The 16,060-nt window shown below is 36.8% G+C and overlaps 1 protein-coding gene across 12 annotated transcripts in view; it reads left to right on the forward strand.

Moving 5' to 3' along the window:
- Positions 1–602: 602 nt before the first annotated feature.
- The window catches only part of GRIA4 (glutamate ionotropic receptor AMPA type subunit 4), a 301,414-nt gene continuing 285,956 nt past the window's right edge, over positions 603–16,060 (forward strand). For 7 of the 12 annotated variants that reach the window (XR_009546726.1, XM_007520634.3, XM_007520633.3 and 4 more), the window contains exons 1-3: positions 603–858; positions 1,374–1,545; positions 2,715–2,873. Coding sequence is in view for 10 of the 12 variants with exons in the window: in XM_007520634.3 (XP_007520696.1) it covers positions 1,458–1,545; positions 2,715–2,873 (247 nt within the window). In the remaining 2 variants the exon portion in view is untranslated. Of the gene's footprint in view, positions 859–1,373; positions 1,546–2,714; positions 2,874–15,758; positions 15,822–16,060 lie in introns of all 12 variants that reach the window. The other 5 variants (XR_009546725.1, XM_060179757.1, XM_060179756.1 and 2 more) reach the window with 1 other exon arrangement.

A 16,060-nucleotide genomic window follows, 5' to 3' on the forward strand; every position in this document is an offset into this window, starting at 1 on the left:
TAGTACTTAAGGCTCCTTGGAATGACATGGAGGAGAGTGAGTGTTCCAGAGTACAGCTAATAAAAGATATACATAAAAACAACCTGTTTTTCTATCAAGACACTTGTACCCACTGTCATTACTGTCTTTTCATTCTGTCTTCTCCTGAGTGGCCACAACACTGAGAAGGAAGACAGATGTCTTATTACTGTTCTTACTTTGTGCTTAACAGATCCTATTGGTAGTTTTGCTTCATGTCTTTCAGAGAACACAGCTGAGACCCCAGTTCATTTCCATTCTTTCCCATCCTGTCCATACTCTAAACTTGGTTATTCAAAGTCACCTTTCAGACCCTACCCTCCTTTCACGGTAGTTTTAACTTTTCTGGTCTCTTCCCCAGCCTTACTTCCTCCAGTTCTTTACTACTTAGCTCCAGCCTTATACCTGCCAGGAGCAACGCTTTTGCCTTTTTTCCCTCTTCGTCTTCCTCCCTGAGCCCCTTCACTTCATCCATTTCCACACCGGGCTGTCCAGATTCCCGGGCTAGTTGCTGGTGAGATATCTTTGCTGCAGCAGCACGGGAGTCCCCTGCGCAGCCCAGTGGCGGAAGAGGGCGAGGCTGAGAGAGAAGACTGGGCTGTAGGGAGGAGGCAGCTGGTCCTCCGGAACCTGCAAGAATGCTGCAGGGGGACGGGGGCTTGGGGACATACTAGCCCCCAGCCCCTGATTCTGGCTTTGAGACCTGGCCTCGGACCAGTTTCCCTCTCTGTGCAGCTCTGAATTCTCCAGGCACCTGGAGAACCAAGATAGGGGCGCCTGGGGTGTCCATCCCCAGAGCCAGTCCCTCTGCAAACCAGGGAAGAAGAGAGGAGGGAGTTGGTGAGTGGTGGTAGGGAGAATCCTTGGCCCCTACTGGCTCCCTGGCTTCAGGGAGTCTGGGGTGCTCTGGCAAGCACCCTAAGGGAGAAGTCTGCAGAGGGGGCGAGGGCAGTCCTGGGAAGTGCGTGCTCAAGGAGGGGCCTCGCAGGGCTGGCGTAGGCTCGGGGTGAAGGGGGGGGTGTCAGCCCGGAGAGCTGGGGAGCGCGTGGACAGCCGCGGCCCCAGTGTTTGTGTGTGAGAGAAAGCGAGGGTTGAGCGCAAGTGAGGAGGCTAGGAGAGAGCGCATGTCTCATCCCTGCGAGCAGCCAGTACAAGCTCCACCACCATCTTTTGCATGTGCAACATTTGCAGCCGGACAGAAAACCGCTCCCAAGGCTATGGAGACTGCGGGAAAAATCTGGCAGCTCGAGATGGATTGCTAAGAGGAAAGTGTCAGAATCAAACCATCCAGACCTGTCTCCTTTTCCTCCCCTTTATTATTATTTTTTTTCTTTTTTGGTTGTTTTTAATTTTAGCGCCATCGTCTTCAATGACTCTCTGAACAGCGTTTAGGAAGAGTGTGAAAGAGAGAGCGCTCGCCAGGGAGAGGAGAAAAGAAGATGAGGATTATCTGCAGACAGATTGTCTTGCTATTTTCTGGATTTTGGGGACTCGCCATGGGAGCCTTTCCGAGCAGCGTGCAAATAGGTAAGCTCTGGTGGGGTGTGCATGAGGGGGACCTTAGCAGATAGCCTACTCGAAAGTGAGTTAAATGAGTTGCTGGTGAGCAATTCAGGGAAACCGTGCCTGGCTCCCTTCCTCTCTGCTTCTCCCTTTCTTGCTTTTATGGAACGACCCTCTCATTGGTGCAGGTTCAGTTAGAATACACACAGAGCTGCCCATTAGTACTCAGCTCTTGCATATTCCCATTTCCGCCTCGGTCTCAAGTCACTTAGGTACCATCCAGATAAGTTGGGAAATGCTTCCTTGGGGAGCTTGAAATGCATTTTATGCAATGTTTTTTCTTATCCCTTTCTTTAAGGTGTGAAGGGATGTTGAGGTTTTTGATTTATTTATTTATTTTATCACTTTTAACCCTGCTGTACGCTGCAGCAGTGTCTCTCAAAGACGCTGTTTAGGGGGAAAAAAGCATTTCCGCCTGCACCCCCAAGCCTTCTCTTGCTACCAGTTAACCAATTCCAAAGTTAGATCTCTTTCCCAGGCTTGCTCATTTTATTTTGTTTCCCTTTTAATTTTTTTCCCATCGTGTCTATATTAGCAGGCCCCCTACCCATCCTTGGATTTTCTTCCTGTTATTTCCTGCCCTGTCTTTTAATGGGTCGAAGCTATTGAATTCCTTCCAACAGAGCCCAGCCTCAGTACCGCATCATTTCTCATGAGCTGTGCACAAAACACAACAGATTAGGCTGAGTTCATGAGCTACAGAAAAGCAAAGTTAATTTTTCCCTTTTTGATTTCCCTCTTCCCTGTTTGCCAGTACATCCATTCCTTTATTTTGCTCCAAATCCTATTCTCTGTTTATTTGCATGCCTCTCAGAGAGAAATACCCTGAGCTTCCTCATGTACTGGTGTGCTGGGAACCATTGGCAGAATGAGAGAGAGAAAGGAAAATACACTAACTGGTCTCAGAGGTCATTGTGATCATGACAAACTGGGACAGGAAAAAGCTGAGCTATCCTAAAGACAAATACTAAAGTATGCACATTAGGGACAAAGGACAGTCTCCCTAGATGTGATAGGGTGAGCTCCTTAATTGTATTTCTTGGTGAATGGTAGTGGATTTAATAGTACTTGGGTTGGGTTTAACATTCACAAGAGGAAACACTGATTTTTTTTTCCCCTGCTGTTTTTAATAGGTGGTCTCTTCATCCGAAACACAGATCAGGAATACACTGCTTTTCGATTAGCAATTTTTCTTCATAACACCAGTCCCAATGCGTCGGAAGCTCCTTTTAATTTGGTACCTCATGTGGACAACATTGAAACAGCCAACAGTTTTGCTGTAACAAATGCTTGTAAGTAAAACATAAGTTGTGCATAAATAGAAGGAAATTTAAATGAAAAGATAAGAGTCCCTTTCTTATTTATTATTAATATTTCATTATTTAAAAAATAGAATTTTAAGATTCCCACAGTTGGCTGATTCCAGAGCAGATTAGACTTAGGAAAAGGTTTAGTCTCAGGGATATTCAGCTGGTCTTTCTCTGTCTCTTCTCTTCTCCCCTGCCCCCTTTCTTCTTTTTTTTTTTTTTGAAAAATGTCTTGTCTTGCTAATTCAACTTCATTTCTCTTTAACATTTCAGTCATTCTTAGTAACTGAATGCCAGGTTTATGAAAATTTTACCCAGTCTAATTTTTGACACTGTGCTATTCATTTTTCTTATTTGTTTTTTCACTTGAGTAAGCATATGTCTTTCTCTTATAGAAGACACATGCTCTCGTACACTGGTGAAGGCAATGAAAGGTTTGCTAACAGTAAAGAGGGGAGCAGTGTGCACAATATATAGTACATCTGGTTGGTTGGTGCTGCAGATGATCTGGTGATGTCACTTGAGGCTGCCCTGATCTTATATTCTGAATTGTAAATGGCTTTTACTATCATCTTATGCATATAACCAGTAGATATAACTCTATGAAAGCTTACCTTGGTGCCACATTGTGTTAGTTTCTAGTCCACCAGAATTCACACACCAACCTAAGGGCATCTATTACCACACACAATGAAACTGAAAGGGTGATCTCACCTAATGCTATAATGAAACAGTTGGATAGAGCTCTACCACCAAAATACCATGTAACTTAATGTGAAAAATACAATCAAGTGGATATTAATTTAAAACTCTCTAAAATATGATCAGCCAATATAGCACTTATATTGCATCTTCAGTCATGAAGGAAATATACGTTTCACAAATATTTGTAGCAGTTACATGAAAATTTACTACTGCTCAAAATGTATGCTAAAATGATTGTCATAGATTATGTAAGATACAGGAATGGCTTCCATGAAAAATTTTGTACAACAGTAGTGATCATTCTGGATTTATTCTATCAAATTTATTATATATTTTATTTTAAAAGTCCTTTCAGCAAGAAAGACAAGAAGTATACTGAACAAACCAAGTGAAATTAAACCAGAGGGTTTTTTTAAAATAAATATTTAGGATATCTGTTTCATTAATTTGATTATTTCTGCTCTCATGTATGTGCCATTTAGCAGCCTAATAGATAACTTGATTTTTTTTTTCGCTTGATTTTTGGCATTTAACTAGCTCTTGGTTTTACAAGGTGGCCAAAGCATTTGACATTTTTGTGAACTAAAAACAGTTGTATTATTTTTCAGGAATATTGTAGTTCCTATGAGGACTACTTAATTAATAAAATCTTTCTCTGCACTGAGTGTTACAATAAGTATTGTATCATAGCATAAGGTGTTATTTCAACAGAAATGTATAAGTTAGAGCTAGTTTTGTATCATCTTTACAGATTTTATAAGTTTTCAGTTTTATGTTTCTCGTTTTGAAAAGGATGCCAATGTTTCAAATAGGTCTTGGAATAAGGCAGTATCCTTAGTACACAAATATTACCTGTTTATTTAAGATTTTTCTTAAATGTCTAATAAGAACCATTCAACAAAAGTGTTACCAATTTTAATAATAGCTCATGAATCAATGTATTGGAAATGCTTTATAAACAGTAAATTGCTACTTACTTATTTTTATTGTTAAATTTTAGATTTGCTTTTTCCAAAATGGAAGATTTTTTAATCATTTATTGCTATTTTATTAATATAGTGAAAATATTAAGTAAAGTATGCCCATAAACATGATAAATTGATACATGCAAAATTGAAAGGCTGAAGAAGTGGCAAATAAAGATAACATGTTATTATTGATAAAATTGACATTAAGTAAACCTTAAGTCTGCTTATTTTTAATCCAAGCATAATACATGTTAGTGATGTATTTTTCCATAATCACAATTGATTCTGGTTATGTACATGCTTAAAATATGCTGAGCATACATTGTAAATGAGCAAAAGCATTTTAAGAAAATGAATTTTTTGACAAATGAGTACTCCAAATGCCCTTAAGGCAAATCTGAGCAGAATTGGGGGAAAATCAATTGTCAGAGAGTGTGGGTCAGATGATTGGTGTTTGTTGAACAGAGTGACCGAGAGTGTATTTACTACTGATTTTTAGTCTAATTAATGGTGAAATGTAAGCAGTAAGTGTGAGACAAACTCATTTATCAGACTCTGTGCCTTTGGGTACATGACCATAAAAATAGTTTCCTGGAGAACTGAAACTTGTTTTTCATTGTGTTGCAGCTAGAGTTGTAAATGTTTCATCTTGGATTAAGTATAAAGATAAAACATGCAATTGGATGATTTTCCTGTAGTAGATCCTCATAAAACTGCAGGACCTAGTTTGTGAATAGGGTCATAAAACAGGATATGCTTATTTTATGGAATGTCTGTACAAAGGCAGGATGAAAGCAGATTAATGAATAAGAAAGGTTGGCCAGGTGGTGGCATGCATTACTATGAGCAAGGACCAGGGTTCAAGCCCTGTTTCCCACTTGCAGTGGGGAAGTTTCCTGAGTGGTGAAGCAGTACTGCAGGTGTCTCTTTCTCCTCCCCTTACCTCTCTATTTCTATCAGAATAAAAGAAAAAGAAGAGGGAAACAAACAAAACATTTTTTTAAATTGTATACTCATCTGTTAGACTGACCTAATTTGATGCTGGTGCTTCTGTCTCATCATCAATATTTGTGCTTTCAGAATACTTTGAAATGATCTAGGAATTCTGTGTCTAGAATTTACATATTATTGAAGGCTGGTTAACTCAAATTTATCACTTCTGGTTTAAATTTTTTCTGGTTTAAATTTTCTGGGAGAAGAAAAATAATTTGTCTTACAGTTTTATTCTTATAGTATATATATATACATGTATATGATAAAATAATTTCCTTTTTAACTATTAACACTAATTAAAATCATGCCTTGCTATATCTGAAATTATAAGAAATAGAGATGATATCACTTTGACTTATTTCAGTAACAAAAATGTGTAGCAACATTCCAAATAGATGAATTTTAAAGATGTTAAAGATATATATATATATTTAGCCTACCCAAGTTATTGTGTGTAACAGAATAACTATTTTTAAAGCATTACCAAAATGGACTGTTTTTTTTTTTTAAGCAAAATATCTAGTTGACACCAGAAAGTTATCTTTTCAACTAAGCATACTAATACCTTCTTTCCAGAATAATTGCATCAACTTGAGGATAGGTTGTCTTTGTATATTTTTCCAATAATTAGTGAGTAAAGGGGGCTTGAAGAGTAACATAATTTAAATAACCAGAAGTACTGTAATAACCAATACACTAAAGAAGTTCTATCACCAAGTTTCTAAAATGTGAAAATATTTGAGCCACTGCAATAATTAGTTCAGTTCAATTATATTAACTATGATTTGGAGCCTGGGTGGTGGTGCACTTGGCTGAGCGCACATGTTTCAATGTGTAAGGACCTGAGGTTTGACCCATTCTCCTCCTGCAGGTGGAAAGCTTTGCAAGTGGCGAAGCAGTATTGCAGGTATCTCTGTCTCTCTCCCTCTCTATCACCCCTTTCCCTCTCGATTTCTGGCTCTCTCCATCCAGTAAATAAATAAAGATAATAAAAAAAGAAATAATTTGAAGAGTTAGTCCTTATTCACAGATATTCAGCTTATGAAATAGCTCTTAAATTTCAGATAAGTAGTAACAAATAAAAACAGATTCAGTACTGCTTTATTGTCACTTTGGTGAGCTAGTAAGATAATTTCATGGAATATTTCTAATTTTAAAGGCTTTATAGAGCAAAATAGTTAATTTTTAAAAAATACTTGCTTTTTATAGTTTCCTATTTAAAATCTATCTAGTTGTTTAAAGGATGATGAATTAGAAAGTTTTAACAGTGACAAAATAATAAATATTATAAGTTAATAATGATAATTATTCTTAATTAAATGTTAGATCTGTTTGTGGTGAGTATCTTAGATGAGTCCTACTTCTAAAAGTCTGTTGAGGGGGCTAGGCAGTTGAACACACATAGTATCATGCACAAGGACCCTGGTTCCAGCCCCTGCTCCCCACCTGTAGGGATGCTTCAAAAGCAGTGAAACAAGTTTATAGGTGCCTCTCTTTCTCTCATCGTCTCTATCTCTTCCACCCCTCTCAACTTCTTTCTGTCCTATTCAGTAAAGTAGAGGGGGTGGAAGATGACTGCTACTGGGAGCAGTGGTTTTGTAGTGTAGGCATTGAGCCCCAGAGATATCCCTTATGGCAATTTAAAAAAAGGCTGATATTAAATTATACTTTTTAAAGTTAATCTGAATATACTGAAATCCAACACTGTGTCTTGTAAGCTCTACATTCCAACTTACTTAGTAGACATTTAATAAAAACTCATTAGATTTGAAGGTACTAAATGATCTTTCATTTTTAATTCAGCAGTAATTAGTATTGTACATTATCCCTTTCAGAAACATGAGACTAACTTAAAGCTATATTTTGAGAGTTTACATTGGTTTGATACAATGATTTTAAATATACTAAATATATTTTGATGGTTTTATATGTACATATATTAGTACAACTAGATAGAATTAAATGCTGTTTGACTTTTTATTAGTTTTAAGAAAATAAGTGAGATACTTTGATGTATATTGGGGTTTTCCTTATTTAAGATTTATAGCAGATCCCGTGTTGATTTGAAATAACTCTTTTGTTTTACAATATTTATACCCTTTTCCTCTTAATTTACCATCATTGGAATTAATGTCAAGATGACTTATACTCCTTTTCCATGTTCCTTCAATGATAAGCTGATGCATAATGTACACTGATACACTTTACAATTTTTATAGGATAAAGTTTTCATAAAACTATTTAAAAACTCCTTCCAATTGTTTTCATCAGGATTCTTCTAAGTAGTTTTATTGTTTTATTTCCTGAAGAACAAACATTTTTCTTTCCAGCATTGTGAAATATATATATATACTTTTTACTGAACTTAATTTAGAATCCATAATTAAGAATAAATACATTGTACTTACAATTTATGATGACACATCATTTTTAAACTGTGTCAGAGACATGATTTTGTTTGATCTTAAAGTAGTTTTTGAGTGAAAAGTTTGAAACAATAGTCTTGGGTCTATAGTCAAGTCAGCTTTAACTCAGAAGAATCAGTTAGTTGCCACCCTGTTCTTATCACTCTTGCACCTAATGTCACCTATATGTATGTATATAGAGGCACATAATGTATTTGGCAGTATGCAAATATCACTAGACATTAGTGTTTGTAAATTGTCACTATCTACAAAAGCATCTTTTTAGGAAGACAAAGAAGTCGAGAGGGAAGATGGAGCTATATAGAGACAGACACCTGCAGCACTGCATCATCTCTTGTAAAACTACCCTGCAGGGATGGACTGGGAACCTGAACCTAGGTTCTTGTTCATGATAACATGTGCCCTCTACTAGTTGTATCACTGCTTTCCCCACAAGAACATCCTCTCAAAGTAGAAATTTAGTATATTTCATAGTTGTCTGGTACTTCCATAGCTGGTTCCTTCTGTATATTACACTTATTTTTAATTTGTAGTGATGAGCAGAATAGTGATAATATATGACTAAAACTTAAAGTATTAACCAGCTGTTTTATTAACATTCCAAATACAAAGATATATTTGCCTTTCTCATTACTAAAAAGTAGGTATATAAATATATATGTATATATATATATATGTATGTATATTTAAAAACAATCAACTTTCAAAGATGCATTGCTAGGATTTGAATACAGTTTTCTGTCATCCTAGTCCTTTCACCAGGAGACTATAGGGTGAGCAAATATACTTTTGTGAAAGTACTTATCTTAAAATAAACAACAACAACAACAAAAATGGGGGCTGGGCGGTAGCACAGTGGGTTAAGTGCACATGGCGCAAGGCTCAAGGCCAGACTTAAGGTTTCTGATTCAAGCCCCTGGCTCCCCACCTGCAGGGAGGTCGTCTCACAGGTGGTGAAGCAGGTCTGTGGGTGTCTGTCTCTCTCTCCCTCTCTGTTTCTTCCCCTCCTCTCTCGATTTCTCTCTGTCCTATCCAACAACAATAATAACAACAACAATGATAAACAACAAGGGCAACAAAAGGTGAAAAAAAAAGTCTCCAGGAGTAATGAATTTGTAGTGCAAGGACCGAGCCCCAGTGGTAACCCTGGAGGCAAAAAAATAAAATAACAAAAAAAAAATGGCATTTATCTGTTTACTAATTTAATTGTAACATTTGAAGAAAATAGGACAAGACATTTCCGGGTAGCTTATTCATTAATTATATGACAGTGATACAGTAGAGACTAAAATTGTATTATGTAATGGATTCATCCTTTCACTCACTGTATTAGATAATGTATCAATTTACTCATTAAATGCTTATCAAGGGCAAACATATTTAAGACACTGTGTTAGAAATGAGAATATCAGAGTTTCTATGTAGTTGTCGACTGCTACAAAAAGCTGCTTGTAGGGAAGGTAGACAAGTTCAGTTACTACAGCATAGGAACATAGAATGGTGAAACTGATTGCTATGTCAGATGAACACAGGGAGGATATTAATACCAAACTTGGTACCACCTCCTATGGAAGATGTTGCCTGATATGAATGTTAAGACTGTAGTTGAGTCATTTGTTAAAAAAGAAAGTAAGAAATATATACCTGGCCTAGGAGTCTATAGATGATGAGGTGAGAACTCCAGGTGCGTGAAGTCACTGAATAAGGTTCAGTCTCTCTGTGGTGCTGAAGGAAAGGAGCATCCTGGGGATGAAGCTCTGTGAAGCCACAGAGGATCTTATACCTATTAAGGAACTCCTATAATAAGAAGTGGTATCATATTATTGAAATATAGAGCAGTATCATCATCTGATTTATAGTTTACAAAAATTAGCTTGGTCCAGGGGGTAAAGAACTAGAAGTGGACAAAGCAGGAAGAAAAAGACTGACTGACTAGTTGAGTCTTAGATTAATACAATTTAGGATGATCAGTGTTTGAATAAGAGTAAAGGCATCCAGGAGATCAAACACATGTAATTTAAAAATATATAGCAGAGTGATGGGCTGGATCTGTAGGAGGGTAAAATGAAATTATCGTAAAAATTAAAGATGATTTCTTACTTTCACAAATAGTAGATGATAATATTATCAGCTAACAAGTGACACAGGGGGAGCAGAATTGAGTGAGCAAGATAACTTTTATTTGCATATAATAATTTTGAAGTGTTAAGTGGAGATTTTCAGCAGAGAGATGGCTGTGTATAGCGAGTTCTTGTACATAGTCTGAAACAAAGATAGGTACTGGTGATGGATAAAACCATAGACATTGGTTAAATCCTTGAGGTAGAGCAAGAGCAATTAAAATAAAATTCTGCGGACACAAATCTCAGAAATATCAATACACGAAGGAGAAAGGGGAAAAGTATACCCAAAGAGTTCAGAGGTCCTCATACAAGCGCATTTTTAAAGTTTTTTTTGGCATTTTATTGGGCTCTATGACCCATTTAAAGAAAACATTTTCCTTCCCCTACCCCTTTATTCTGGTAGAGAGAGAAAGAGTGATGTGCTTCCACTTGTGAAGCTTTCATCCTGCAAGAGGGGAACCAGGGACTTGAAACTGGGTCCTAACCCATCTTATCTTGTGCATTCTTCTACGTTTGACATTACCCAGTCCCTCAAAAGAGAGCATTTTTAGTGAATCTACACAATGACATGAAATATTGTGTGTTCTTGTGCTTGGTTATGTGTGTATGTTTACAGTGGGTCAATCTAGACATTTGAATTACTTCTATGTGAGTTTCATTACCGGAATAAATGACCATGGACATGCACGTGAATTAAATAAGCTGTAGGAACTAAATTGAATCAGATAAACAAGCAGTACTTTATTTCCTACCTTCCTTACTTAAAAAGCCTGTTGTAATTTGCCCTTGAATTAATCAGAAATTTTTCCATTAAATCTGTCTTTTCTAGCTTCTTCCCTAGTGTGAAAATAATCTGTGGCCTAGCTTGCAGAATCTTTTGTTTGGTCCTTCACTTCTCAAACTGTCATATATATTTTTTTATTCTTTATCTTACAATCAAGAGTTCTGCATATTTACATCAGCTTCTATTTTTATCATGATTCACCTTTTCCCTTGCCATCACCAGTCCTGGAACACTGTGTTCATGAAGGTCATTAGTCATTTACCAATAAGTATTCAGTTGTTGTTCCTTAGACCTCATTGTTTCTGACATTTTTGTAAGATGTGATATTGCTGACAACTTTGAAACTAAAAATTATAGTAATAATAGAGACTACATCGGGCAGTATGTGCCTGAGGTCTGTGTTATGTCAGTTCTTCAGCAACTAGTAAAAATATGCATTATTTTCATTTTAATGACTTTTGTTTTTCATATACTCCTTTTTAAAAATATGTATTTTATTTATTGATTTTGTTTACCAGAGGACTGTTCAGCTGACTTAATGGTGGTGTGGGAGATTGAACCTGGGACTTTGGAGCCTCAGGCATGAGAGTCTCTTTGCATAAACATTATGTTATCTGCCCCGGCCATATTATTACCATTTTATGTATGGAGAATCTGAAGGTTTTTAGCTAAGAAAAATGTGCCTGACATACTGGTCTGGCTCATCAAATGCTAATGTCAGTTTTGTCTGTTATTCATACTTAGGTATCTTTTGATATCCAGACAGAACTATTTAACTCTTAAACAAAAATTAATTTTTTATCAAGGCTGTCTGTTTCCTATAATAATGCTCATTTACCCCACTAAATAGTTATATCCATTTTACATTGGCTACCAGTTTTTCTATGTGGTTTTTAAGAAAGTTATTTTTAGGGAGTTGGGCAGCAGCGCAGCAGTTTAAGCCCATGTGGCGCAAAATGCAAGGATCTGGGTAAGGATCCCTGTTCCAGCCCCCAGCTCCCCACCTGCAGGGGAATAGCTTCACAGGCAGTGAAGCAGATCTGTAGGTGTCTATCTTTCTCTCCTCCTCTCTGTCTTTCCCTCCTCTCTCCATTTCTCTCTGTCCTATCTAACAATGATTACATCAATAACAACAACAATAATAACTACAACAACAATAAAAAACAACAAGGGCAACAAAAGGGAAAATAAATAAATAAATATTAAAAATAAAAAGAAACTTATTTTTAATTAATAACATAGAAAGAGTACCAGACCACCGATCTGACACCTATTATGCCAGGAATTGAACTCAGGACTTTATGCTTGAAGGTCCAAGAGAGTTCAACACTTTATCCATTGTGCCAAATCCAGGACTACCCAATGACTCTTAGAAATGTTTTGCAAACACTCGATACTTTGTTTGCCAACCTACACAGATTTTATAGGAATACTACTTGATTTCAGAATAAGTACAGCTATATTAAATCATATTTTCTGAGGACTTTAACATTTGCTTAGCTGTCAAGAATTTTTAATTTTTTAAATATTTTTATTTTTATTTACTGGATAGACAGCCAGAAATCGAGAAGGAAGAGGTGATAGAGATGGTGAGAGACAGAGAGGCACCTGCAGCCCTGCTTCACCACTTGCGAAGCTTTCCCCCTGCAAGCAGAGACCAGGGGCTCTAACCTGGGTCCTTGTGCATTGTAACATATGCACTCAACCAGGTGCACTACCACCCAGCCCCTTTAATACTTTTAAACCTATTTTTGGAATTCAAATAAACTTCGAGAAGCTTATCTTCAAAAGTATCCTAAACAATGTTGAAGTCTTCATAGACAGCATTATCATCACTTAATTACAATGTAATAAAGAACTATTAATGCTACTAATAAAAATTGAATGTTATTTGACAAGTAATATTTTAAATTAATATTGAATATATTTGATGCTAGGCTGTTAGAATACACGTGTTACCGTGCACAAGATCCTGCATTCAAACACCCAGTCCCCACATGAGGGGAGAAATTTTCCAGCAGTGGAGCAGTGCCACAGGTTTATCACTTTCTCTCCCTGTCTGTTTCCACTGGAAACAAGGAAAGGAAAAAAGGCTGCCAGGAGCAGTTGAGTCTTCTTCTAGACCCTGAGCCCCATCACGACTTTTTATAGCAATAATAATAATAAAATAGTAATAATAGTAGAAGAAACATTTAATACTTTTTATTAATAAGCCATTCTCCAGATACAGCAAAATTTAAACAGCAGCTACAAGGATTTATTGCTCACTTGTATTATAATGTTATGCCATAATGAGCAGGTTTTCCATATGTAACTATATATATATATATATTTAACGTAAAACTAGGAAAATCTCAAATAAGAATTCTAAAACATCAACATATTTTCTTCCTCCACTTAGAGGTAGAGCAATGAATTGTTTTGTGTGTGTGTGTGTGTGTGTGTGTGTGTGTGTGTGTGTGTGTGTGTGTATCTGAACCCTAGAGGGAAAAATCTGTTTAGACCTTGATAGAGTATTGTAAATATAAGATGCTAATATATACCTAGAACTCGTTACTTAATAAAAATAATACAACTCTGTACCAATGTGTTAGTAATGGAATATTTCATTTATCATTAAAAAGTTTTCTGTCAGTATGTAAGAGGTATCTCATTTTCTTTTACTGTTGCATATTACATTATTGTGCCAAATTACTATGATAAATGTACTCAATACATTCTGGGATCAACATTAAAGCTATCTCTACCTTTTTTCTATCATAATCCAAATAGCGGTAAAAGTGGGCATTTGTGTTAATACTCCTATAGAATTAATCCTGGTAATGAAATTTCTGTATCAAGTTATGGGTATTTGTGCTTATAATAGATGTTGTCAATTTCTCTCTTCAAAAACAAAATGTTTCATTTATTTATAAGTATGAGGATATGAAAATAATTGTTTTCTATGACCTGTCATCATAAGCCATTATCAGTCTCTCAAATCTTCACTTGCCCTGATGGGTAAAATGACTTTTAATTGCTCCATTAATTTACATAATTTTGATTAATAGGATGAAAATATTTCTCTATATTCATAATACCTGTGTGCTTCTTAATCTGTGAACTTCTGTTTTCCTTTCCCAATGAATGCTTTCTTCTTCTGTGATACAGATGTTTTGTGTATTATGGAAATTAACTTTCTCATATATCTTGCATATTATTTCTCCACTGTGTCCTTAACTTCAACCTTTAGTTATGATGCTTTTTCTTTTTTATTTTTTTAAATTATTATCTTTATTTATTTATTGGATTGAAATAGCTATAAATCGAGAGGGAAGAGGGTGATAGAGTGAAAGCGGGGAGAGAAAGATCGACACCTGCAGACCTGCTTCACTGCTTGTGAAGTGACCCCCCTGTAGGTGGGGAGCTGCAGGCTCCAACAGGGACCCTTGTGATGGTCCTTGTGCTTCCTACTGTGTGCACTTAACCTGCTGTGCTACAGCATGGCCCACTCTCCGTATCCTCTTAACATGCTCACATTGCTCCTCTGAATTTATAAATCAGAGATTTTTCTCTTTCTTGCTTAGAATCCTCAGTGATTTTCTATTCTCTTGAGATAAAACTTCACTATGGTTCCATATAATCACCTTGTTTGTTCTATGTATATTTGTATGTATGTACTTGTTTATTGGTTAAGACAAAGAAACTCCAGAGGAAAGAGGGGAAGAGAAGGAGAGAAAAAGAGGCATCTGAGGCACTGCTTCACTGCTCCTAAGCTTTCCCATTGCAGATGGCAATGAGGGGTTTGAATCTGGATCCTTGCATATTATAATATATTTGCTCTATCAGGTGTGCTTTTGGGTGGTGGCCTGGGTTTTTAACCCTGAGCTCTTGTGCATGACAATGTGTGTCACTGATCTTTAAGACAGTCTTAACTTAGCGCTCATACTGGATTATCTCATGTGTTGTCTTGGAGAAAAGCAAAGACTTTAAGACAATGAGGTATTAGTTCTAAATAATTGTTACATATTTAACATATCATAAGCACTTTTATCTCATGTTTCAATTTATGAGAAAGGTTAGCAAAGGAGGTAAATAGTTCCTAAAAGGAAGTAGGTGGGGCTTTTATGTAAATGTAAACATACTACACTGGCCAGAATGCAGTTTGATAAATTTAACTCTGGTACAAGAGAACTTCTCTGGGCTTGTAGTATCTGATATCTGTTGGCAGAACAACTAGGAAATGCTGATACCATCTATTTTCAAAGTTGATGAAAGACCATTTGGAAGCCCAGGTGAGCTAGTAGATACATCTGTTTAGACCATGACTACTTCCTTAGCACTTTTTATTATTTTTTTTCCAACCCAGGATTATTGCTCAGTGCCTGAGTCATCTGCTCCAAGAGACTTTATTTTTAAGACTGAGGGTTAGAGAGAGACACAGAAGGCTCTACACTGCCGCACACTCTGCCACTTGCATGGCTTCCCCTCTGTTGGTGCTCTCAGTGGTGGCCAGGGGCCCAAGCCTGGGTCCTCATGCATGGTGAGGTGTGTTCTGCCAGATGAGCCACCTCCTGGCACCCTAACTTATCATTTCTTAAAGTTCATGGAACTGTAAGATTTGTGATAAGGGAAGTTTGAAGTCAGTTGTACAGTATTATCTTCATGACTTTTTGATGGTCTAAGTTGCACATTCTCTGATAAATCTACCATCAGTGAATTCTAGAATACATTTAAGGCATTAGCTTGCCATCACTGGTTAGTTGCCTAAATTTTAACTACATAGGTAGCTTTACCTAGATGAGTTTGAAAGATAGTTCAGGACTTCCTTGCTCCAAAGATTAAAAGCCAAAAGAAAGTTTCTTTCTCATGAAGTGTATTTGTTGGCCCAGGTGATGGTGTACATGTTACTATGCAAAAGGACCTGCCTTCAGACTCTCAGTCCCCACCTCCAGGTACCATTTCATTGTATGTGTTTTACTGTCCCTTAACTTTAACATAAATACAAAAGGCATAAAATCTTGGGAAAAGTATTTTATGCAACTGTATACATGTATGTCCGTACACACACACACACACACACACACCATTTCTTCAAATTGAAAAAGGCTGAGCAAAAAAAAAAGGATGTACAAAGGGCTGGTGGTAATGAATCAGTAAAATGCACAAGTTAGGGAGGGGTGAGTATATAGCA

This window comes from Erinaceus europaeus, chromosome 20 (genome assembly GCF_950295315.1).
Source record: "Erinaceus europaeus chromosome 20, mEriEur2.1, whole genome shotgun sequence".
NCBI lineage: Eukaryota > Metazoa > Chordata > Mammalia > Eulipotyphla > Erinaceidae > Erinaceus > Erinaceus europaeus.